The sequence below is a fragment of the Pongo abelii genome, chromosome 11 (genome assembly GCF_028885655.2).
Source record: "Pongo abelii isolate AG06213 chromosome 11, NHGRI_mPonAbe1-v2.0_pri, whole genome shotgun sequence".
Taxonomy (NCBI): domain Eukaryota; kingdom Metazoa; phylum Chordata; class Mammalia; order Primates; family Hominidae; genus Pongo; species Pongo abelii.
The window spans coordinates 140,880,966-140,906,740 of NC_071996.2; the positions used below are offsets into that span (position 1 = coordinate 140,880,966).

At 46.4% G+C, this 25,775-nt stretch overlaps 1 protein-coding gene across 9 annotated transcripts in view; it reads right to left on the minus strand.

The window, feature by feature from the left end:
* Nucleotides 1-25,775, minus strand: part of COL6A3 (collagen type VI alpha 3 chain) — a 90,482-nt gene that overhangs the window by 17,669 nt on the left and 47,038 nt on the right. For all 9 annotated transcript variants that reach the window (XM_063713149.1, XM_009238283.4, XM_009238286.4 and 6 more), the window contains 27 exons: nt 24,950-25,549; nt 23,961-24,298; nt 22,615-22,693; nt 21,523-21,668; nt 20,003-20,095; nt 19,384-19,437; nt 18,327-18,398; nt 17,607-17,633; nt 17,451-17,495; nt 17,280-17,333; nt 16,766-16,828; nt 16,059-16,124; nt 15,580-15,633; nt 13,118-13,153; nt 11,564-11,626; nt 10,745-10,807; nt 9,352-9,414; nt 8,368-8,430; nt 6,824-6,874; nt 6,560-6,595; nt 6,018-6,080; nt 4,701-4,763; nt 3,397-3,429; nt 3,275-3,311; nt 3,158-3,169; nt 2,567-3,060; nt 329-425 (listed from right to left, as the gene is read on the minus strand). In XM_063713149.1, the coding sequence (XP_063569219.1) occupies nt 329-425; nt 2,567-3,060; nt 3,158-3,169; nt 3,275-3,311; nt 3,397-3,429; nt 4,701-4,763; nt 6,018-6,080; nt 6,560-6,595; nt 6,824-6,874; nt 8,368-8,430; nt 9,352-9,414; nt 10,745-10,807; nt 11,564-11,626; nt 13,118-13,153; nt 15,580-15,633; nt 16,059-16,124; nt 16,766-16,828; nt 17,280-17,333; nt 17,451-17,495; nt 17,607-17,633; nt 18,327-18,398; nt 19,384-19,437; nt 20,003-20,095; nt 21,523-21,668; nt 22,615-22,693; nt 23,961-24,298; nt 24,950-25,549 (2,865 nt within the window). The remainder of the gene's footprint in view (nt 1-328; nt 426-2,566; nt 3,061-3,157; nt 3,170-3,274; nt 3,312-3,396; nt 3,430-4,700; nt 4,764-6,017; nt 6,081-6,559; nt 6,596-6,823; nt 6,875-8,367; nt 8,431-9,351; nt 9,415-10,744; nt 10,808-11,563; nt 11,627-13,117; nt 13,154-15,579; nt 15,634-16,058; nt 16,125-16,765; nt 16,829-17,279; nt 17,334-17,450; nt 17,496-17,606; nt 17,634-18,326; nt 18,399-19,383; nt 19,438-20,002; nt 20,096-21,522; nt 21,669-22,614; nt 22,694-23,960; nt 24,299-24,949; nt 25,550-25,775) is intronic.

Sequence of the window (25,775 nt, forward strand, 5' to 3'; positions counted from 1 at the left end):
TTGCCACTCTTTGAAGAAATATGTTCTAGAAAGTCACTAGTGCCAATATTTTCATTCTAGATTCTAATATCAAAACTTAAGCAGAAACTGCCTCCTTCTTTGTTACCTGTAAAATGAATATCCCCTATCAAAGAGAAGCTCTGTTTTGGGAGGTCCATTTTTAATATAGAAACTGCTGCAGTAGTATTTACTCTGGTAAATATGAGGCTTTGTGAATCCATTGAACTCAAGCTCTTTTTACAGATCATCATTATTCTCTCACTCTCCTATGGATATTATGTTTTGCAATTGCAGCTGAGCAGATCTTCCTGTTAGAGAAACAGCTTACCCAAGCAAACATGACACGTGAGAACATTCTCCAGGAAGTCTGTGAGGTCTCTCCCTGCAGGCAGGACAAGCGCATGCCCCACTGCTGTGTTATTGATCTGGTTTAAACAAAAGAACAATTTTGGTAGGGGCGTACATGATCAGTAATATCTGAAAATATGGCAGAGGAGTAAATCAAAGCTACATCAATAAAATAGATTAACTTCCCAATAGGGCAGTATTGGGAATATCTTCTCATTTGGGGGTGGGGCTAGGCTCTGAGTATAATAGAAAGACATAGGTTTTATTCTAATAGGGTGAGCTGGAGTTCATATCCCGTTCAAATGGGGTTCAGTTTTTTTCAGCTGTAAAATGGGGGGTAATACCTTCCTAATGGTGTCATTTGGAGGGTTAAATTAGATAGTAAATGTTAGTACCTGGTGTATCCTCTGGCAAATAGTAGGAACTTAATCTTATCGTTATTTTTAGCAACAACATGGGAGCTCCATTCCTTCCCCACCCTCTCAGGTGTGGTTAAAGCAAGTAACAAAATCACTCCCAGTGGGTGCAAAGAGTCCTGTCTATCGCAGTACCTGGGACACGATTAGTAATTATTCATTTAACAATTAGCTAGTTTGAATGAATGACTGAGCAAATAATTAATGAATGAATAATTTTTTGATCTTGTTGAAACCATGCTAAGAAACTCATGTGGTTCTGGGTCCCTCAGCCCACACAAGGGCAGATTTATGTGAATGAACCCCCACATGAAGAGCTCATGGCCAGTAGCCCAACTTCAACACTGGATTCCCAAGCCCAGCACTCTGTGCACAAATCATCCTGTGTTTGGCAGAATAAGCACTGAGGAATGGCAGTGATGACCCAATGTCTTTTGCTGACACAGGCTGTGGTAAAAGCACAGAATATCCAATGTGGAAGGAAAGACATTAGCAATCATCCTGCCCCAGCCTCAACTTACAGGTGACAAATCTGAGACGCAGGGAAGCTAAGTGGCGTGCACATTACTTTAAATGAGTGAGGGGAGTGTGGAACCAGGCCAAGGCCTCCTGACTCCCGGGTGGGTGGACTCCTTCCTACCCATCACCCATCTGTCTTGAACAGTATCACCAGAACTGCACTGAATAAATATTAATTGATATAGGAATTAAACCAGTTGGCTGGGTGCGGTGGCTTACGCCTATAACCCCAACACTTTGGGAGGCTGAGGCAGGCGGATCACAAGGTCAGGAGTTCAAGACCAGCCTGACCAACGTGGTGAAACCCCGTCTCTACTAAAAAAAAAAAAAAAAAAAAGAAAAATACAAAAATTAGCCAGGCATGGTGGTGAGTGCCTGTAATCCCAGCTACTCAGGAGGCTGAAGCAGGAGAATCGCTTGCAACTGGAAGGTGGAGGTTGCAGTGAGCCAAGATCACGCCATTGCACTCCAGCCTGGGTGACAGAGCAAGACTCTGTCTCAAAAAAATAAAATAAAAACCAATTAAACCAGTTATTTAATAGAATTACAAGGGACACTTGGCCTCTCTGTGGGCTGACCCTTGGGGCCTGACTGATGAAAGCTTTGCACAGTGGTGTAGATTGGGGGTGCTGAGTCGGTGTAGTTTTGGGGACCTCACTAAGAGACTGCAGGCCTCCAGGGCCACCCTGGATATTCACCTTCAGGGCCGATTGAGACAGAGTGGAGAGTGGAATGGGTATCATCAGCACATGGGTTTCAGAGTCTAATGGACTAGGGTCCTAGCTTCTCACGAGCACCTCACTAACAGCAGGATCTTCCTATCCATGAGGTGAGACTGATGATACAAACTTCACCAGCCAGTTATGGGAAGCAAATGCCCAGTACACAGTAAGACACAGCTCAGAGTGTGCATAGGGGGCCATCTTGGGAGGAGACAGGACTGATTCAAACGTCCAGGTCCTCATGAATAAAGCAAACAAGTCACACCCCCTTGTTAGTAGATAGAGGGTGTCACCAACACTAGCATCACTAACCGGCAAGAGTGGCCAACATGTGAGGAGGGACCTGGGGGCAGTACTACAGGCATGTAGGCGTCCCTGTAGTGCTGGAGCCACGAGGCTGTCCTGGAGACCTCACAAGAGAAGTTCTCAGGCAGATGGCCTCATTGGGGACGTTTTAGGAGCTATGGGACATGAAGTTGCCAAGGAGCATGGACGTGTCTGAGAATTTTCTCAGAGCCCCAGAAGAAAGGGAGATGCCAACAGCACCCACAGAGCACAGACCTGCAAAGCGTTGATGAGCTGCCGGTCTTCCTGGCTTGTAAGGAACAAGGGGGTGATCCCTGCATCTGAGAGCTTGAGCACAGCCTCTCTGAGCTGTGGGGATGCTCTCGTGGGCGTGTTGCTGAAGAAAACAGCCACTTTCCTCATTAGGAATCCGTTCCTCACACGCTTAAATGTGTTCCTGGCCACAAATGACATGGCGGTCTCCAGACTCTGCTGTTTGGACGTCAGAGCCACCTGAAGGTTCTTAATCTTGTCCAGGAGGACCGACTTCCTCTTGGAGTCAGCAAACCGGATCTCCGTGGTCACCTCATTGTTGTAGGTGACCACAGCCACCCGGGCCCCCCGTGGGCAGTTGCTCTCAGCAATGGTCAGGTCATTCACAATACTCAAGACCACATCTCGCATCCGGCCGAAAGTGTCTTGGTTGACCCCCTCAGAGGTGTCTAAAGCAAAGGCTAGTTCTGTTGGGAAGACGGGACACTCCAGGGGCCCTGTGGAAAGTGGAGGGTGGAGGGTTAAAGACAAACTGTACTTACTACAAAAGGGAGGCTTCCTTTCCTTAGGAGAAAGTCACCAAAATCAACTTACCATAACAGCAAGCTAGAAAAGAAGCAAACAGAAGAAAGAGTGAGAGACTACTCTACCATGTGATAATTTCGAATGTAAAAATATGCATTGTGAGACAACAGAAAATCATGTACTTACGGCATTTATCTTTGATGCTTTGGATGAGGGCACATTGCTTTAAAAGAAAATAAAAGAATATGTAAAGCGAGCAAATCAAAGGCTCATGAGGTAACGAGTCATTCTGGACACATGCAACTTACATCGATGGAGTCGCCTCTGTTGCCCTTGGGACCCTGTAAAACCAAGGAACAAAAGGCTGAGAGGCACAGCAGATGGAGAATTCGAATAAACAGTCTTTGGCCCCCAGAAATACAAAGAGCAAGCAAGACAAAGGGGCCCCTGGATAACCTTGATTGTTTACAGCCTCTCCCTATAAACCTGATTTTATCCCTTGCAAAGCAAAAGAGAGAAGATTCTGAGAGCAAACGTGTTTCCCTGGGAGGTCATTTAGCTTTTGAAATAGTCTCATGTTCTGAAACCAGGAATCTCACCACCAATCCATGTAAAGCCCACAAGTGAGCTTGGGTCTAGATTCTGCTTCTCTTGAGAAAAGAGCTCCGTTTCACACACTTGCTTGATACGCCGTCCCCTGCCGAAGGGGCAGTGAGAGATCATTGAGCTGCCCTGGTTCCCTCCATATCTAATGCATCCCAGCTGAATTCCACCCTGAGGAGCTCTAGGGACTGACTTGAGGCTTCCCTCAGTGTCCCATCCCTAAACCTCACCAACCTGACAGCCCAGCAGGCATCTCACGTGCCATTCGTTGTCTTTTCAGGGGGCTATTTCTGCCTGCTTGGTCTTCTGCAGGAACTGGCTTAATGTGCTCCCAACACTTCACCTACTTAAAGGCAGCAATCAGACCCACCTGACCAGCCTTCTTTTCCCTAATTCAACCAAACTAAGCCCTGAACCTTTCCTTCTAGGAATGATTTTCCAACTCCTGAATTATCTTTTCCATTATTTTTTGAAACTCATCAATTTCAATATTGAGGGACAATATATGGAGAAATTCAAATAAGAAAACAAAGGTATTAGCAATAAAGAGGTTTGTGAAGGGCTGTGGGAGGATGCCCTCCTGGCTCCTGGTGGCGGCATGACTAGTGGGCTTTAACTACAAATCAGGACCTCCCTTGGGGATTTCATAGACCACAGGAAGCATTGTCAAACCAAGGCCTGGCATAATTGCACTGCTTCTACAAGATGCAAGCAAAAGGTATTTAGATTTCCCCTCTTTGGTTCCTCCTCTACACAAACCTCAAATGCACCTATGCCAGGAAACTATAAAGGCAAATTACAATGAAACCTATTTTTTTAAAGTTTCTTGTTTCTCTAAAATTCAAAATCTCTTTGCTGCATCGTGATGTCAGAGAGGTGGTTTGACAACCAAGCAAATACAAAGAGAGCACGTTTTCTTGTGAGCAAAGCAGATGGTGGGAAGTTTTCAGGGACTACGTGTAAAGCACCCAGCCCCAGGTTGCTGGGTCAGAACTGGATAAATACTTACAGCTGGTCCTGGGTAGCCAGGGTCTCCCTTCTGTCCAACTATCCCTGGAGGTCCTGAATTTCCCTAGAGGGAGCAGAACAAACATTGTTCAATTGTGTCAGAAAGTGGAGAATTTAAGGCTCCTATAGTTGGAAGGGACGGTAAAAGTGATCTAACCCAAGGGACTCCATCACCACGAGAAATCTCTCTTTAAGGGAGCTAAAATGTCTCTTAAATTCAAGTTTAGGCACAAGCAACCTCAACAAAGCCAATGGGAGTCCCCCGCCAACTATAGAGGGATTGTGTTCTCTGCCAGGCTAAGGTAAGACAGATGCTTTCCCAAGAACCATTAATATGATTACTAAGGACTCCCAGGAGAATAGGTAACAGACAATGAATTAGCTAAGGTGTTCAATGTAGATAATCATCCAATGTTTTAAAGCTCTTTGGGATATTAAATGATCTAGTTTGACTGTCTTCACTGATCAAATTAATAGGATAATCATGTTTCTTTTTAAACTACATTTCAGGCTGAAAATAACCATCAGCAACATTTACCCAGATCTAGGCCACAATTTGCTAATTGAAGACTCTGCCATTTTAAGAGGGTGAGTAAACATCCATTGAGGAATAATCTGGCCAGGTGTGGTGTCTCATGCATGTAATCCCAGCACTTTGGGAGGCTGAGGTGGGAGGATCGCTTGATCCCAGGAGATGGAGGTTGCAGTGAGCCAAGATGGCACCACTGCACTCCAGCCCAGATGACAGACTGAGACCTTGGCAACAGAGTGAGACCTTGTCTCACACACACACACACACACACACACACACACACACACACAGAATAAAAAGAAAAGAGCTATCAGGGCCAAAAGTAGCTTAAGGAAGAGGAATCTCAGCACCAGTAGTCTGAGGAGCCCATGGCCTTGGCCTGGCTCGCTTGCAAGCCCAGAGGCTTCAGAAGCAGTTTCCATGCCTCATTCACTCCCGTTGCCTGGCCGTCTGGGTTGGCATGGCCCAAAGTGACTGCACAGACTTCCCAGTCACCCCTAATGAGATTCGAGACTGTAGGTGGGTGCTGTGCCTGGAGTGAGCTGGGCTGGCGACCCTGGAGGTGAGTTGGAGGAAGAGGAATACACCTACAGCAGGAGAGCCATGGACCACAGCCATGGTGGCACCCTGAGGACATTGGTCTGGGGCTCAGGATTCCCTTCCTTCCACCCTGTGCTATCCCTGGCCAGGGTGCAAGTGAAGGATAATTGTCAAAGCCTCAGCAGTTAATCACATTGAGACATACATTCTCATTCCTCACTGCAGCCAGGGCCCAGGCAAACTTACCCTTCGGCCTCTGATGCCTTTGGGTCCTGTTGTTCCATTTAGCCCAGGCTCACCTGGGTTACCCTGGGAAGAAAGCCGAGAAGTGGCACAGTAAGCTCTGGAACAGAAGATCTCACTGAGGGTCCGTGGGGCAAGACATCCAGGGGACGTGTGGGTCACACTTTTCCGGGGCACCCAAGTGGTTAGCTTTGATTCACTTTTCCGGTGGGTTACTAGTATATTTGTGGTATTTGCAGATAGTCTTAATTTATTTAATCCGTAATGATACTATCATATAGGTTATAGCATTTCACAGCTTACAGAGTACTTTGATTGCAGTATATTTTATTTAAATCTCATAAGCACCAGGACAAGTGTGTATTGTGACCTCCACTTGACAGATGAGAGAGTGTTTTAGGAAAGGAAGGGTCTTTCTCAGGGTAGCCAAGTTAACTGAGTGGCTGACCCAAGACTAATGCCAAGATATTCTGATTCTCAGTCCACGGATATACCAGAGCCATCCCAAAATCATGATGATGCTTCACCGACCAGGGATTATTTACCTTTGGTCCTGGGTATCCAGGGAATCCTCTTTCTCCCTATAAAAGAAAAATAGATTATTTAATCCTTGGTTCTAATTTAAATTCATCTAAAATAAATTGACCTTGAAAGAAAGAAATGTCTGCTGAGTCATCAAAAGAAAACACTCCCTCAAATAGAAAGACAATTTTTAAAGAAATAATCCTTTTAAAACACAACACATCAGAAGTTGTCCTTGGAGCCTCCTGGCAGCAAGGACGCTTGGATAATCCTCAGCAGATACGTACTTTTTTGCCTCTGCGTCCTTCACTGCCAACTCCGTCTCTCCCGTCATCTCCCTAAGAGTGGGAAAGAGATGCGACTGTAGGTCGCCATGCCTGGCACACCATAATCACCGTCTCTGCCCTGCCACTGCCCTGAGAAGTGGATCCTTGAGCTCCTGAAATGTTTCCAGACTAAGGTACATGAGTAGGCACACTTCCTGCTCCTGTCCTGTCCTCCAAGTGTGAATGAGACCATTTCTGTAGGTGGTGGGCTCAAAGGACTCCCGTAGCAAAATGGCACTGGCAGACTAACGTAGAAAGAACTGCTGGTTGCTTTTGGTAAAGATTCTGTTTGGATGTAGAATCAAAGACTCGTCAACCCCAAGAATCTTAGAATTGACAGGAATCTTGATGGTTACTTTGATTCTCTGCATCCATGAGTCTTTGATTCTACTTCAAAACCAAAACACTGAACTCCATCTCTCAGGCCCAGGTCATATTCCCCCTCCCCATACCCCTTCCCTTCCTTCCAAGTCATCACGCCTAGACCCCCTCCTTTCCAACACCTCCCCCCAGCATGCTCAGATCGGTTCCTGTTGCTCTCTCATGAGGAGCATTCAGAACTGGACATCATTAATTATTTCAAAAGAATCAGAAGAACTTGTGTGAATTGTACATTACTATCTCTAACGTATGTAGGAATTGCCACTTAGTTAATTTACAGTTTTCAACAGATATCAACAACCAGAGATCTGTTGACCCAAATTAATAGAAACAGAATCAGGAAGAGATTTCCTTCAACGGTTTGAATAGACTTTGAAGTCTGATTTTTTCCCTGTGCTTCTGAGATTAAAAGTAATACAAACAGATTTGTTTTTAAACTTCAGTTAGTTGAAAAGACAAAAATGCAAGAAAGAAAAATATTTTAATGCTTGGGATTAAAACAGTCAGATCAATCTGGTCTTTTTATATAGTGTTTAGGTGTCATCACTCCTTTTGGAAAAAGTCACAATGGACCGTAGGTTTCTTTATTCTTTTGTAACGTAGAAATGTACATTACAAAATTATTGTTGGTGAGTTGCTGGGGCGTTTTTAAATAGCATTTAAAAAATGAGTTACTGAGGTAATAATTTCTATTCCTAAGATGTCTCATTCAAAAGAAATTGTTTCCATCTGGACTGAGACCTAATCAAATCCAATTCCATTTTAACCCAAATGACATTTACTTCTTTGCAGAAAAGCTTCATCTAGTTATGCTTGTAAAGAATTTGCGGGACCTAAGATGAAGGTGGTTTAAGCTTCATTAGCCTCTACATTCCCTTGTATCAGGAAAAACACAGGGGAAAAAAACGTCTCTACCCACGGCCCACCCCACCTCTCTACCCCTGCCAATAAAATAAAACTTGTTAAATTAATTTGCCGTGGATGAGCAAGTTTCACTATTTCCAGCCGTATCCCCAATAATACAAGAAGCAAGGCTCATCTTTATTTGGAACCCTCTCCTGGCTTCCTGTACCTTCCAGCAAAGAGTCAGCGACAGCCTGACCCCGAGTGCTCTGTGACCTTACCGTCTCCCCACGAGGGCCCCGGTTCCCGATTCCTCCTTTTGGTCCTGGCTCTCCGGGCTCACCCTAGACATGAGAAACATGGCTGAGACCCTGTGGCCTGAGGCTGGCTTACAGTGTGATGCCAAGCCATGCTTTTGCTCTAGGTAAGGGTGCTGCAACATGCTGACTTCACCTTTGAGATTTCAGTGGAATGATTTTCTAAATTGCAACATTCATGTGCAAACTCCTGGAAAAGAATCCAAGAGAGTTTGTGTTTGTCCTTTTCACCAGCGTGGCACAGGGGACGGGCTGATGAGAAGAGAGAATAACGGCTGGGAGAAGAAGGCACGGAAGGTGGTGGGCATTGAGCCCAGCATAAAACCCCAAAACACTCTCCAGGCAGAGACCATCGTGGATTCACAGGAACTCATTTCTTTTACAGAGAACATGCAGTCTTTTCGGACTGGTTATGACAAATTGTAATTTATCTCAAAGCTAATAGAAAGGAGGTTTTCAGGCAGCCTTCATACAGCAGACTTGCTGTTATCCAGAACAGTCAGGGTTGGGGCTCTTGGATGATCTAAATGTGATTAGCTGAGCCGCTGTGCGTGCACTGCCCATGTTTAAAGACTGCTCGTTCCATATTATACTGAAACTGTGCCAAGCATTGCCCGGCTGCTCTGATGGCTCAGAGGGTGCTGCACTATTGGCACAAGCCAAGCAAGAGAGGAGCAGAAAATCCAGCAGCTGATGGAGGGCTGTGGCCAGGAGAAAGCCAGCCCTCTGAGCAGGGATGGTTGGTGGCAGGGATGGTGGTGGGAATTATGGTGGGGATTGTCGGGGGACAATGATCCCACTGGCCAAGCCACAATCAACAGGGGAGGCTGGAGTGGGAACCAGTAGTACTGAAGAGGAGGGACAGACAGACTGACCAAAGAGAGAGAGGGGCATGTGTGCCTGGCTGGTCCCTGTCCTCAGGAAAGCTCTACCTTTCTCAAGACAAACCTTTCTTCCTAGGGGACCGGTTCTGCCTCGTTCTCCAGGAGCACCGGCGGCACCTCCGCTTCCCTGGAGCAGGAGGGGAGGAATGTGTCAGTCAAGGGGTCAACCATCCAGGCAAAGTTGTCTCTGAAACCTGACTCTCCCCTGCATGGAGGTCAGAGCCCGCCAGGGGCATGGGACCTGTCCCACCTGCAAATCCCAAGCACTCAGCTCTGAGCACAGGGCTACGGACTCAAATATAAACGTGCACAGAAATGGCATGCACAAATTTAAAACATGAGTATTACCACTCAGTGCCAGTTTTCACAAATTAATGCATGTTGCAGTTATTAATGTACATATCCTAGGTTCCTGACAGGACGGCAAACTCCCAGATTTTATGTGACTTTATTCTGCCTCCCTTTTCACACCCTCACAGTGAGCACCTGGTACATATGGGTATGTTAAAGCCTGTTAGGTGAATGAATAAACTGATGGATGAAATTAACTCTTAAAATGTGGTACAGTCTACCCAGCCCAGAAATAACGTAAAATAGATGGGGAAAAAGTGCAAATTAATAAATGTTTCTGGAGCTACTGGATAACTATTTGAATAGCTTTGCATCTATACCACCTTAAATTGCTGATAAATTACAAGTTAAGTAAATGTTTTTTAAAAACCTCTAAAATATGTATTTATCAGCTTTCAAGCTAGAGAAGGACTTTCTAAGCAAGTTCTTGCCTGCTTCCACCATAAAATATTTTTGTACATTTTTGTAGCAACATATTGAGCTCATTACCAGTTTATTAGTCATTTTCTGGTAATAAATGACAGGATGCCTCCCTCAATATCATTTCAGACAAGAGGGAAACCTGAATACGTAATTCCATGACACCTGATCCTAGCCCAGCAATGACAATATGTCTCTGCTCATCATTGCTGATAGCTACATTGCAAGATAACATCCGCAATCACAGCAAGTTTAAGGGCCATCTTCTGTGCTGAACTCAAGGGTGAACTTGAGGCACTCACTATACAAAATACGTAAGTACAAGGGGCTATCTCCAGGGACCAAAGGTGAAACACCTTGCATAATCTAAGCATTTTGGTAGATTTAGATTTTCCAGGATTCCATCCTGAGGCGTATCCCCTGATTTCCACCCAGGGGCCTACACTTGGAAGGAGCAGAATTGAGACTTAGAGGCCCCTGGAGCACCAAAAAAGGAAACTCTTACTTTCTTGGGGTGAAGTAGCCAGTCACTGCAAGGCCTGAGGTTAAATTTGGGGTTTTTGTTGCCAAAGAGGAGAGCTAAAGGGAGGTCTGTCTACAATAGCATCATCCGAGAAACTCTCAGCCTGCTTGGCAATGTGCCCTCTGTTCAGCTAGAGAGGGGGCTGGTATTAGGACAGGCTTACCCGAGGTCCAGAAATGCCTTGTTCTCCTATCAGCCCTGGAGGACCAGCAGGACCAGCTGGGCCCTGAGGAAGGAAAAGACCATCGTGAGTGCTAATGAGGTGACTTTCCATGAGAAGCCTCTGCATGGCATCTGCCCATCCCACAGGGCCTGGAACCTCACTTCTGCTGGCCAGAAAAGGCCACCAAAACCCACAATTCTCCTGTCTTAGCTGCAGTAGCAGCTGCCTCAATCCAGAACGTGAATAGGCAAGTGAGCTTAAAATGTATATAAGCAACAAGCATTCAAACAAAAACATGTAGGAGAATCTTCACAGAAGCATCATTCACAATTGCCAGAAGGTCGAAACAACCTAAATGTCCTTCAACCAATGAGTGGATAAACAAAGTGTGCTGTAGCCACACAACTGAGTATCCTTCCACCATGTAAAGGAATGAAGTGCTTCTACATGCTGCAATGTGGATGAAGCTCAAGAACATGATGCTCCGTCAAGCCACACACACAAAGCTGCCTAATAAATGATTCCATTTATACAAAATGTCCAGAGTGGGCAAATCGATAAAGAGAGAGAGATTAGTGGTTGCCAGGGACTCGGGGTGGAGGGTGACGGGGAGTGACTGCTAATGGGTACAGGTCTCCTTCGAGACTATGTTTTGAACCTAGACAGACGTGATGATTGGACAGCATTGTGGAAGTACTAAATGCCACTGGATTGTTCACTTTAAAATGGTTAACTTTCCGGATATAAATGCCACCTAATCATTTTTAAAATGATTTGTGAAATATCAGAGGGCACACAGTCACACAAGGAAGCACTCACCTGTGCACCTCTGGTCCCCTGCTCTCCCTCAAAGCCTGGCTGGCCAGAACCGCCCTTGTTGCCCTTTGAAATAAGAGAAGATTCAGGGAGGAGTCAGGATGGTTCCTGTCAACGTCAGCTCTTTGCTCTACAGTCATTTCTGGGCCAGGGACTTGGCAAGCAACCAGGGAAAACTCAGCTCTTCCAGAGGTGACAGATGATCAAAGCAGTAACCCCAGGGCGAGACAGTGAACACAGGAGCCAGCTGTCTCCCTGCGCTTCTACAATTGTTCCTCACTCTTGCCTCACCTCTCCTCAGACAGCTTTGTGAAACAAGGATCATTTAGACCTAAAGCAGAGGACCAAGACACCGGGAAGTTGCGGGTTGCTGATGGCCAGATAGGTGGGCACGTTCTGGAAGAGGCACCCACCCGGACACTACTGCCTCAATCATGTTTCCTGTACTTGGACCCCAAGTCCCCACTGGGCACCATTTTCTCTAGACTCTGCAGAAGAGGCTGTTTAAGGAGACAGCTGACAGAGCCTCGGGAGCCATGACAGCCCAAGGAGGATGAAAGAAAAATAAATCTCAGAACCCCAAAATCGCTAAGCCAAAGGGAAAAGTCAAGCTGGGAACTGCATCAGACAGAGCTGCCTCCCATTCTATTCTTAAATAAGATAGCTACAAATATATATATACTTTTTGAGATGGAGTTTCACTCTTGTTGCCCAGGCTGGAGTGCAATGGCATGATCTTGGCTCACTGTAACCTCTGCCTCCCGGGTTCAAGCGATTCTCTTGCCTCAGGCTCCTGAGTAGCTGGGATTACAGGCATGCACCACCATGCCTGGCTATTTTGTATTTTTAGTAGAGATGGGGTTTCTCCATATTGGTCAGGCTAGTCTCAAACTCCCGACCTCAGGTGATCCGCCTGTCTCAGCCTCCCAAAGTGCTGGGATTACAGGCGTCAGCGACCACGCCCGGCCAGATTTTGTTTTTCTTTTTTTTTAAGCTGCATACCTCCCTCACATTCTGCCCACAGGGAAATTCCTTGTGGACAAAGGACAGACAGAACTGAAAGTCATCCCTCTGTTCATGGGAGACAAAGGCGTATCCAATTGCTTCCTTCACCCTATTTTTCACTAAGCCTAACTAAGGCATAGGTGACTGTTCTTGTAAACTGTGTATTCAGCGAAAGGCTAATCAGAGACTCAAAAGAATGCAACCTTTTGTCTCTTATCTACCTATGACCTGGAAGCCTCCTCCCCTGCCTCGAGTTGTCCCACCTTTCTGGACCGAACCAATGTACATCTCACACATATTGATTGATGTCTCATGTCTTCCTAAAATGTGTAAAAGCAAGCTGTGCCCCGAACACCTTGGGCAGGTGTCATCAGGACCTCCTGAGGCTGTGTCACGGGCATGTCCTTAACCTTGGTGAAATAAACTTTCTAAATTGATTGGGATCTGTCTCCGAAGCTTTGGATTCATAGGAGAGAATGTTTTTCACTCCTGGGCTGGGCAGCATCTGGGCTGTTTGAAGAGAGCCTCCTGGGGGCACTCCATGAGGCTCACCTTAGCTCCAGGGGGTCCCCTTCGGCCAAAGCCACCCTGTGGAAGAAAAAGTCCCACAAACTGTGAGGGGGAGCATGGGACGCTGGGCATGGGGCCTACAGCTCTTTCAGACTTCACCCTCTTATTCTGCGGTTACTCAGGGGAATCTTCCCAAGCACCCACATCATGCCAAGAACCAGAAACCACACCTCATCAGCCCTGGGGAAACTCGCACACACAGACACCCTTCCTCCACCCTCATCCGGGTGAAGTTTCGCTTCCTTGCTGCTCCTGTTAATCACCCAATGGAAGTTTTGAGAATTACTGCAGACCTGCCAAGCAAAATAATGACTCCTTTTGGCTGCACGATCCCAGCCAGTTTCAAATGAGGAATGTGAAAAGAGAATGTCAACCTGTCTATTTTTCTTCCATCTTCGCAACTGTAGTGAGAAGTCATGAAATACGTTAATTATAATGGAAGGGAGTCCCAGGCTCTCCAAGTGATCCCGGCCAAACACAACACACACTCGGTTAAGTAAAATATCTGAAGTGCACACTTGTGCACCTAAACGTCTCATGTACTTAGGTAGGGCTCACGACTTGGCAACATTTTCCTGGATGCTCCAGAGGTGACCTTTAGTTCAAACATGTGGGCTTACTTCACAAGTAATCCATTAATTTCCACCTCAAAATTGTTTCCTCGGCAGTGGAAAGGTTTGGGGTGGGACTTTATGAATGTCCTAGGCGGTCTTTGCAAAGTTAGGGTTGGTGTTGCAGAGGCTGTGACCGACTAGCTCTGTTGTGGCGCTCAGTCATCTGCTACATCAACCTAGGAACCTCACTCTCCGCTTCCAATGGACCAGCCCAGTGATCTGCGATGACCAGTTTGCCATTATTCACTGTAATGCCACCTGCTTCAATGAAAGACCTTGGCTACCTTCCACGGAAAATTTGAGAGAAGAGGACACTCTTCTCTACAAAGCAACAATCTGGCCTGGCCCCTCCCAAAAGAGACATGCTAGAGTTCCATGAGAGTCCAACAGCACTCAGTGATACATTGCTCAGGCCAGAGGCCGCCTGCAGAGACTCTAAAAAGGGGATGTAGGCATGCTGAAGCCCAGTGGGAGGGACATATTTCAGCTTGGTCTGAACCTGGCACTGTGGTCCTAAGGGAAGGGATAGCAGGCCATTAGGCCACAGAAGGAAGAACTGAGTCCTCAAGAGCCCGAATTCAAATCCAGTTTCTACCTTGTGTGTAGAATTGAAATTAATTGTATGAACTACTCAATTTTAAGTCACTTCATGAAACCAAGTTTTGGCTCTGCTCACACGCTGAGTTGTAATAGCCTGTTGTAACATTTGATGAGTATTTCTTCTTTGTCATTATATAGCTTCTTTTTCATTATATAGCATTATTCAAAAATAATGCTCACTTCCAAGCAGTTGATCCAGGTCTTTAAAATTTATTAAAAATAAATAAATAAATAAATAAATAAATAAATAGTGCTCAAACTTTTTTAAATGATATTTTCAAAATTTCTATTTTCTTCTGAATTTTCAAAGCAAAATGATGCCCATAGTCCTTCATTTGATTTTGGTGAGTCGCTCCTTTTGAAAGCCCCTCACCACAGTGTACTCTACTGGCCCAAGTGCTGGGGCCGAACGAGCCATGAGCCACTGCCCCTCAGGGCGTGGCTGAGGGCCCAGTTCCCAGCACCCAGCCCCAGCTTGCAGCCTTTGTGCTCTGTTCATTTTTGAGCAGAGACCTCTCCTAGGCACCCACCAGCATCCTGAAATTCCTCTGCGGGGTTACAGACTTCTACACCACTGCCTCCCTGAGCAGGGGTCTTCTCCCAGCTACAAGGGAGATGCTGTCTGTGCCCGGGGACCCTGGAAGCTTTTGGAAGGCTTCAGAAAAATCATTCACATCACTTTGACTTTAGCATTTCTTCAACAAGACTGAGGATTAGGCATACAGGGAGCTATTCTGCTATAGACATTTCTGAAATGTCTTTAAATTGCAAGATGCAATACACCAGAAAAGAAAGAAATCTAGTTTTGTTATTTCACTTACAGCATCCCCCAAAAAACCCACAGATAATTACAAAAACAACAAATCTGCAACCCCCTCAGCCTTCTTGCCCCTTATTCCCTCCCTCCCCCAGTATCAGGACTTCCATTTGGGTTTCTCAAATATTTAGTTGGATCAAACCTGGCCCAATATTTGAAAGTAGCAAAGATATTATTTTTAAAAGCATCTGTTCAGTATGTTTTTGGGGAGAGCAAGAATTGGGGAGAGAGAAGAGAAGAAGCACCAAGGAAATTATAAGAATGAAAATAGATTGGAGTAACAACCGTTTCAGACATCCTTTTACATTCACCCAGTAAAGAGCTGTGGACTAACCATGCACCAGGTAATGTTGGGCAGATCTTATGGCACTAAGTATTGTCACAGAGCCCCCCAAAGCCCTAATGGCACTCACATTCTTCCCAGTTTCTCCAGGTCCTCCAGGTACTCCATCTCTCCCTGGGACACCCTGGTGTGGGGAAAATTAGCATGAGATTCTCATCTACAGAGAAGAATGTCCAGCTCTGAAATGCTGCACAAGACATTGCAAGGAAAGGGGTCGATTCACAGAGGAAGAGCCCATCTGCAGGACAGTTGCACACTTTGCAGGATGCACCGGACTTCAGTACACTCCCACCTCTACAAGCCTTTGGCTTAACAAGCACCTTCCGTAAATATCTAAGAGGCACAGATTCTGCTGAGAAGCCCCACTTGGCAAGGGTCACTCTGGTTCCCCACGGAGACTTCCTTCATGGGGACTCTGCTCCTAATCTTAGGCTACCCTGCAGTGTTAAAGGCCACGTCTTTGGCCTCTGTGGCTGCTGATGAGCCGAGGAGCGTGTCCTTTCTCTTGCCCTCAGTACAGGGAGAGTCTAGGAATGTGCAGAGCCCTACCATGGGGCCGAGGTCACCGGTTTCTCCTTTGGGTCCTCTCTCCTGGCTGTCTTGTCCTGGGTTACCCTGAAAGAGACATGGGAAAGGGAAATGAGCCACATATGGAAGGAAAGCAGCTGCCACTGGACTGGGTGGTCAGGGAAATATTAGCAAGGACCTGCATGCAAGGCTTGGAGGGACAAGCCCTTCGGCCACAGCCCATCCAGGTAACATCCATGCAGGTCTTACGGAACCCAATCACAGGATCAGCAAAGCACTCTTAGCCCCAAACAGGTGCAATGGTTCTTCCCCAGGGAGGAGGATGCCCCAGGCTCACTCTTGCTTATCCTTGGCCACAGAGGCAGGATGGACTGGAAGAAGAGGCTAGCTTGTACTGCTCATTTGCTTAAAGGTTTTACAGAGCCACAAAATGAGAAAAGCTGCAAACTCTTCTCTTTTCCAAAAGCAAATTTAAAGTGCCCTGATACCACATTTTTGGAAACTTCTCAGATATTTGTGTAACAGGACTTGCAAATGATTATCTGGTTAGCAAGAGAACAAACACATCTCCCCAAGCCCCCAAACCACAAGAAAAAGACAAAGCACACACTTTATCAACATGTTTTAAAGCAATTTCAAAAGTAGCATTCTTCCTTTCATCCCACTTTCCCAACAACCCTCTTCCCCAGGCTCAGGTCTGAAATCATCAATAAAGAAATCTTCTTTACCGGGTCCCCTCGAATCCCAACATCTCCTCTTTCTCCTTTCTCTCCTCGAGGTCCTTTATCACCCTAAAGAAAAAGCACAAGTGGATGCTAAAAACTAGATGTTTCCATGTTTATCTCACCCTAAAAATCACATTCTTCAATTCATAAATCTTAACTAGAACAATGTTTACAATTTACTCATTCACCATGAAGGCAAATTCACTTCCACATATTTTTAATTCGTTTAGTAAATCCATGAATATTTATTGGGGACTCACTTTGTGCCAGGCACTGGAGATTTATTTATAACAAAACAAACTCAGTCCCTGCCCCATGGGATGTGATCTTGAAACAAGAAAATGTACTGTAATGTGTCAGAGCTGAGAGGGGATGTCATGGGTGCACCCACAGGTGAGGTCAGGGAAGGCTGCCTGGAGGAAGCGGGCTTGACATATATGAGAAAAGAAAATAACTATTCCCTAAATGAAATGTTGATATTCTTTCCATTATAGCAGCACTGTGGAAATACACCTACCCTTCTTCCAGGATTCCCTTTCTCTCCAGAAGAACCAGGCAATCCTTTGTCTCCCTGCCAAAGACAAGGATTAAAGGTCACACCTGCTGCAATTTCTATCATAGACTGGGTTGTTAGTTTCTGGAATCTTCAGAACCAAAAGCAGTTTCAACTTAGAGTAAAATCACTTACATCTTCACCGTCCAGACCATCCAGTCCAATTTCTCCTACTTCACCCTAAGAGGGAATAAGGCAGACAGGTAAGTATAGAAAGCTATTCTGGCAAAGGAAGAAATGAGAAATACTGGGAGAGTTTTCCATTTGTAAAACAAAACCAAGCTTGCATACCTTCTCTCCTGGGAATCCCCGAGAGCCCTAGAAGGCAAGCGGACAGGGGAAGCATTAGCTTTTCCTGCAGGGCTGGTCCCTCGGGCAGAAGAGGCCAAGGGCTGTTCCCCCGCTCCACCCCATTTGAATGTTGCAGTGTCTGAAAATTTAATATTAGAGTCCCACCCCTTTGGATTCCTCTCTCACCACCACGTGCGATGTTTTAAAACTAAAACTAGGACTGAACGCTTGGGTGGTCTTGGCTCCCTGGGCCAAGGGGAGGTGGGACCCAAAACCCAGGGCAAGGAGCTGACTTTGTAACTTTGCAGCCCTTCCTTTCAGCACCTGCCTTCAAACTTCAGCAAACAGAGAAGTAAGTTCACCAGCCTTCAACCCACCTGCTGTCCTCTCACTCCACTCCCTTGCCTGACTGCTCCCATGGTCCAGGGCCGGGGCGGTGGGCACCAGCCTCCCCTCCCCATGTTCTCTCCTTGTGAGGGTTTCCTGGCTTCTTCATGTTTCCATAGGGAACTATTTCTCCATTCTCAGGCTCCCCACCAGATGCAGGCCCTGCTCCTGAACCCACCCTGCTCAGAACTGCCTTCCAATGAGAGGTCACGGGCTGCTGAATGCTGAGGTCAAGAAGCCTGGACCGGTGGCCTCCCTCCCTGGCAGCATCTGGAGAAACTGCGAGTCACCTGATCCCTCCCCACGCTAGCACCCCCATCACCCACGCCTCACCTTTACTCCTCTCTGGCCCGGGCAGCCCTGGAAACCTTGAGTGCCATTCACACCAGGCGGACCACGCTCACCCTGTTGTGAGAGACAAAGGCATTTTGCAAGCTGGAGCCCTTCATCACCCTGTCTCTGCCGGGCTTCCAGCAGCATGAAGGGTACTGTGAACAGCATGCAGCAGAAAGCAGATTTCACCATGGGGAGCGCCGATCGAGGCTACGGGGAGCGCCGATCGAGGCTACGGGGAGCGCCGATCGAGGCTACGTGAGCCAGGGAGCCTCTTGGGCCCCTGCATGAGGCCTGGCCTGGAACCTGCAGTTTCACTGAAGGGAATGAGATCTGGGAGGGTAGCAGCGCAGACAGCACTGCCCTGCGGGGCGAGGGTGGGTGGCCCCCAGCACTGTGTCTCGGTGGGTGCTGAATCCCAGGAAGACCCACTGGGCTGACAGCTCCTCCAAGTGATGCTTGATTCCCAGTTCTCTAGCCGAGCCCTGCCGGCTGGGCCCTGGTGACCACACTGTTCCTCGTGAGCCCCTCTGTCCCCTATCCCAGGGCTGGACCTTGATCTAGGGTCCCAAAGCTCCCCAGACAGGCGTCTGTCCCGGGCATTGCTCCCATAGACCCTGCTACTGGGGTCTGTCCATCCCCAAGACCCTCAGACACTGATGATCTGATCCAGCAACTTCCCCTCCAGGGACTGCCCTTAACGGGGTAACCCCTACAGCCCTGGTGAGGTCTCCTGCTGTGTCCCCGCACCTCAGCTCACTCCCATCTCTACTTGCATGGGTGTACAAATTCGGTGTCCCTCTGCCTCAGAAACCAATTAATCCCTCCTTCTGAAACAGAGTAAGAACAAATCCCACCCTTCATGCCCACATTTGTCATACTTCAATTATCGTACTTAGACATCCGGGCAAAGTTGTTAAGAAAATTAGAAATTGATTTTTCTCCCAAAGGGAAAGCCATCAGCAACTGAACAAATGATGAAATCCACAATGCAATCTCAATGGGTAAGGATCAAGGAGGGGGTGAAATTTTAGGGACTAAAACAATTTTTACTTACGGGTCCACCCTCATCACCAGGATAGCCTCGGTAGCCGTCTTCTCCAGGAATACCCTGAAACAAAGTAAATCAGGTCCTCTGTTAAATCCCGTGGTCTTCTTTGCTCTAGAGTAAGGATCCCTGTGGTCCCCCTTCATTTGGCAGAGCAGCACTAAAACTCAGCATGGCTTTCCCTGTTACTGCTTTTTCCCTCAGTACACCATGTCACTATTCTCTCTATCAGGATCTCTAAGGCTCCTGCTCTGCCAAGAAAGCCTGTTAGTTCCTACTGACTCAGAGCAAATGCTACAAGTTCCAGCCGCCATTCACAGCCAGGCTGCTGTCAGGAACGCCAGTTCCCTTTAACATTATTTTATGAAATGAAGGACCAAGATGTTAAAGCACAGATCCCCTTATCCTGTGCAAAAGGAGGGTCCCGCCTGAACCATCTTCACTGGAACAGGCCCCAGCAGAACAGCACATGGGTCTGCCCCTCAGAGCTCCTCCTTCTAACATAAGAAATGGTCTCTCGTCTCCTCCTTCATCTCCACACTCTTCTGTTAGAGAAATTACCCCACCAAAGTAATGTCGGACTTCTGACACCTCATCTCAGGGGTGGGCAAGGGTAAAGCCACTGTACCTTTGGCCCGATGCTGCCGATGGGCCCGCGGTCTCCCCTCTGCCCAGAGCACTTGCAGGGAACCCCACAGCAAGCTTTCTCGGCAATGTTGTCCTACCAAAAGGAAGAGAAATCAAATGTTCAGATTCCAAGAAATGCCCAGCAGAAAATCACAAATGCGCTTTAAGGGTCAAAATCGGATGCGTGGGGGTTTCACGGTGTGAGATGAAGTCCCTCCAGGTGACATTTGCTGGACGACTGACGATATGATAGAAATTGCCAGCAAAGTCAGGAAGGCCCAGCTCCTGGCAGTCGGGCTGCAGGTGGGAAGTCACCAATGGGAAAGCAAAGAACAACCAAAGTAAGATAGATCTTATCCACAGTGTCACTGCAGGCTGGACCTTATTTCTAGAAGTTTCCATCATCAAATCTTAACTATAACTTACATATGTTCCAGTTCCAAAGTGCAAAGCCAAGCAAATGGCAGATGGCCAAGACTGAAGGTGGTTCCAGAACAGATATCCATGACCACCCTTCCTTGGAACCAGGGTGAGAGTCATGGGATATGGTACCAGCCCAGAAAGAGGCTTCCGGAGCAGCCGTGGTGGGAGCAGGCACAAGTGGTCCTGGCCTCGGAGCCACAAGCTTCTCAACTCCAGGTCACACCGACACCCTGAACATTCTCATCCCATCCTGCCCCTGACCTTATGTGGGAAAGGGCATGCCCAAATACATTTCCATCTGCTAAATTAATGGTGGGCATATGCACTTTCTTCCAATGAGCTTCCAAGAGCTTTCCCTTTCTCCCATATCCCAGATTTGTGAGCTAACTCAACCTACTTCCACCAATAAAAAAATCCTGATTCTAGCCCTGCAAAGAAGTATGGAAGAAAGGAAGGAGCCGGGTCCATTCATCCCATTCTCATAGCCAGAGTCCACTGTTGCTACCACCAAAGAATCTCTGAGTTCGCAGCTCAGCCCCACATCTCCCAAAAGCTCCATCCCCAGTCTAAACCCAGGAGGTCACACCTCCAGCTGAGAGAGGCTGGCCCTGGGGAGAATTAGGAAGCCTCAGAGGGAGCTTCATTGACACAGAGGGAAACAAGGGAGGGCAATTAAAGCACTTCTCCACCCAGAAACAGCCTTTCTTTTCCTGCATTTGTTGTTTTCATCATGTAAGATTTCAGATGCTCTTGACATGGTTTCCTATTTGAGGATGACCAATCTCGATGGTTTGCATCCCAGCGATAGTGTTAAAAGAGGCCGTTGCTAAGGGAGCAGAGAAAATGCTAAGGCCACAACCTCAGCATGCCCAGGATCCCCTTCCAGCTCGCTGGATTTCCAGCGATTTGCTATCTCCATTTCCAGATTCACACGTGTTATGGCAACAAGGCAGTTCCCAAGTGAATTAAAAAAATTTAATTATCCACCAAGGCACCGCCTCCCCCATTCACCTGGTGATAATTAACTTCATTCTCTTGAAATGCCAAAAGATGTGGTATCTAAACTGGTTTGTGTACAAAGACATAAAAAAAACTCACAAGCTGCTCCGCTAGTTCATAATCCAAGTCCAGCAAGTTAAGCCTCAGGGGCCTGTCATACATGAACCCTCGCCCAAACTCCAGATGCATTAGCCGCTCCAAGTTGGCCACTCGTTCAAGGCCCACCAGGATCAAGGCATGGACACCTGCAAAGAAAGACACATTTAATACAGCTCACCTAGGCGCATGGAAAATGCAATGTCCTTTTTTCCTGACTACATTTTTAAAGAAAACTTCAGTGTAAAATTTAGCTTTTAACTTAAATATATTTAATCGAGTTGATTGGCTACTCTGAATAGTTGAAATACTCAAACTTTGGACTCTGCTGAATAATTGTTTCCAGTATGTCAATAACTAAACTTATTACTAAAGATATAGGAAGTGGCATCCGTGAAGTGTATTCATGCATGAGTTCTCAAACTCAGGCCCTCTGTAACACGAGTATGCTGTGGGAAGTATTGAAATACTAACACCTCCAAAATCAGATAGTAGCAGCCTCGTCTCCATTGCTTGGGAAAAGTAAGCTAATAAATAGAACGTTCTTAGGATAAATTGCACCTCTGTAATGGCATCCACTTTCTGATAGTCAGTGCTACCAAACACCAAAGCAAATGAAGAGTCAAAGATCACATCTGATAACAGGCATGGCTGTCACCTTATGTTTGGTACATCATTGCTTACAATGTTTTCTTTGTATTATTTGGGTGTAGTGTTATTAAATGTTGAACTGTGATAACTGCAAACCAAAAATAGAGCAATGTATTTTTATTAGTAATTCCTAGTTTATATGATGAAGTTAAATGAATCAATATTTCATAATCTTTTGCAAAAGTATCATGCTTTCTGAACATTCTATCACCTGAACAGCCACAACACAGCAGTAAAGCTGTCTAAGTACAGAAAGAATTTTTGTTAGCTCCATCCCACAGCTCCAAGCAGGTAATGAAGGGCCACGATGCTGGGAGGAAGAGTCTCCCAAGACACGCTGCTCCCTTGGGGCACTGCATTAGCAGAGGGGTTTCTCTCCAGCACAGCAGTACACCCCGCCTCACCAGGGTTTACTTCTCATATTTAGAAAGCCTTGGCACCTACCTTCTTGGCGGAGGTTCTCAGATGCTCTGTGTAAATCAGCCAGATCTCCATCTGCTCCATCAGTAAAATGAATGACCACCTGAAGATAAAAGAGCTGTCAAATCCCAGGAAAACTAAAAAGGAGTGTTGCAGACTGCTGATAGAAAACTGAGAAACTCACTGTCTCAAACCCTTCATTTTACACTTACAGAAACTGAGGGCCCAAGTTGAGGAATGATTACCCATGTTCACAAGACGTTGATATTGCACTTAAAATGGAGGAGTATATTTGAGTGCTTAATTTATTTTAAAAAAGACAAGCAGCAATGACAACAAAAACAATTTATCTCATTCTCATATTTCTAAGATGTAGTTTCTGCAAATCATATGCATATGTGTGCATGCATGTGTGCGTGCATGTGTGTGCATGTGTGTGGGTGCGTGTGTGTGGGTGCATTGTGTGTGCATGTGTGTGCATGTATGTGTGTGCACAGGTGTGTGTACATGTGTGGGTGTGTGGGTGTGCATGTATGTGGGTGCATATGTGTGCATGCATGTGTGTGCATGCATGTGTGCGTGCATGTGTGTGGGTGCATGTGTGTGTGTGCATGTGTGCATGTGTTATGGGCTAAATTGTGTCCCCTCAAAATTTGTATGTTAAGTCCTAACCCCCAGTACCATAAGAATGGGACTGTATTTGGAGATAGTGTCTTTAAAGAGGTATTCAAGGTTAATGAGGTCATTAGAGTGAACCCTAATCTAGTATGACTGATGTCCTTTTAGAAGAGGAGATTTGGACACAGACACGCACAGAGAGAAAGCCATGTGGAGACACAGGGAGAAGACCCCTGCCTACAAGTCAAGCAGAGAGGACTCAAGGGAAACAGCCCTGCCCACACCTCAAGGATGTCAAGCCTCCGAGACTGTGAGAAAATAAATGTCTGTTGCAAAAGCCAGACAGGCTGTAGTACTTCATGATGATCCCTAGCAAACTCACATGGTGTGTGTGTCTACACAATATATATGCATGTATATACACACATGCAGGCATGCACACATACACACAGAGAAATGAAAGTGGAGAACATACTGACTGGACTATAATTAAACATAAATCAATCACAAATTCAACTCATTCAAGTTAAACTACTGATTTCCAGGATTCTTTTAGAGCTTAAGTAAGGCTACCAAAATGAGGAAGACAGGACATGACATTAGATCAGTTAATAAGTAAGGGATTTTCCATGTAGATTCTAACAACCCAGTTAAACATGAAGAGGATTTAACTTGGGGGAAGGGGCTTCCTCCTTTCCAGTAAAAATCTGGAAATTGCCCAGGGAGCACCTGAACCAACGGGCCCCACGGACCTTCACACTGTCCGGCGAGGACTGTCTGAACTTGTTCTGGTAGACCTTCAGGGTGTCCTCCGTGAGGACATAGGGGTGCTGGCTGCGCATGTTCCGGAACTTCTCGAGCATCTCTGGCTGGTACTCGTCAAAGTCAAAGGCCTCCACCGGGCCCGAGGGCGTGTTGGCCACCACTGACACACGCACAGTGGGCGAGCGGCCGCCGCTGCAGCTGACCCTGTGCATCTGGCTGATTCTGTTCAAGATGGCGTCCACCTTGGACTCGAAGCCCTTCTGGGCCACAAAAACATTCTGGTCTCTAGAACCATCAAACCCCAGAATCACATCCAGATTACAAGCTGGAAAGGAGAAATGCAGGAGATGAGTTCTTAGCTGGGGCTGAGGAGATGAACTCTACTTATACCAGCAACAGGGGCAACCCAGGCAGAGGACCACGGCATCGCACTCAAGTGCAAAATAAGATCCTGTGTGTGTGAGCTTTGAGAAGCAATTTGATCCACCCCTCTCACAGAGAGAAATGAGGGCAGCTGTTAGGTGCCAAATAGTAAGCTATTTTAAAAAGTTGGCTTTTTTGGTGTTGTTAATTAACTTTGGTGTGATGATACACCATCGGTGTTTAGATGCACCCTAAGTTTGTGCTTTAAATTAAAAGCACTTGAAAATCAAATATTCTGATCTCAAATACTTGATCTAATAAATCTATAATTAGACACAGGAATCAATAAATCTGAATTGTTTGAGGGATTAAGGAATAGGGGAGAAAAGTAAATCTTATAAAAGCAAAATACGATAGACTTCTACTCTTATCTTGGAAGAACGCCCTAGGTAGTGGTGAGGTGGGTGTCAGGACCAGTCCCAGTGGGTATAAGTAAATATATGAAGCAACCAAATGCCTAAGGACTGCAGAGGTCAGCGCCAGGGACCAGACAGCTAAAGAGGCACAAATGTTAACAGGAAAGGATGGAAAATATGCACATAATGGGAGTTACCTTTGGCAGCATCAGTTACACCAGGGCACAAGGTTTCATGCATCGCATCATGCAAAGTTTCCAAAACTTGCTCGCTCAGTTCGGACAGCTCCTGAACGTTGCCCACACGGAACGCTGTGGCGCTGTTGGACGCTATCTTTCCGACCTCCTCTGAGTCGATATTCCTCACTCCAACAGCAAACACTTTGACCCCCCTCTGGGTGAGGGCCAGGCTCACATCCTGTGCATCTTCCACCGACTTTCCTCCCGTGATCACAAAAGCAATCTGAGGGACCCGCTGGTCCAGGCGGCTGCCTGCCTCAGGCACGAAGTGGTTCACCCGCAGGTGCTCAAGGCCCACCCTAGTGTTGGCGTGTCTTCCCCCTTTGTAGACCACTTTGTTGATGGCGTCAATAATCTGCCTCTTGGTGGAGAAGTCCTTCAGGAAGAATTCGTCAGTGGGGTCAGAGTTGTACTGGACAAGCCCCACTTGGATGGAGTCGCCATCTTCATAAACTGTGTCCACGATTTCAGACACAAAACGAAGCACTTCCTGGAAACTGTCCCTCCTGAAGTTGATGGAACCATCCAACAGGAACACAATGTCTGCTTTCTTCTTCTCTAGAAGTGATTAAAGTGAAAACAAGGAGAGATTGGGTTTCCAGACCCAGAACATAAATACACAAAAGGTAAAATTAAATAACTGAAATAAGACATTCCTAATAATTTATTCACAGTGAAACCTTCACTCAAATCCATGCCTCTTTAGTCTGTAGTTCCTGAATCTGCAGCTCCCAAACATGCTAAATACAAGAAGATGAGTGATAAATCCTCTAAACAAAAAGGA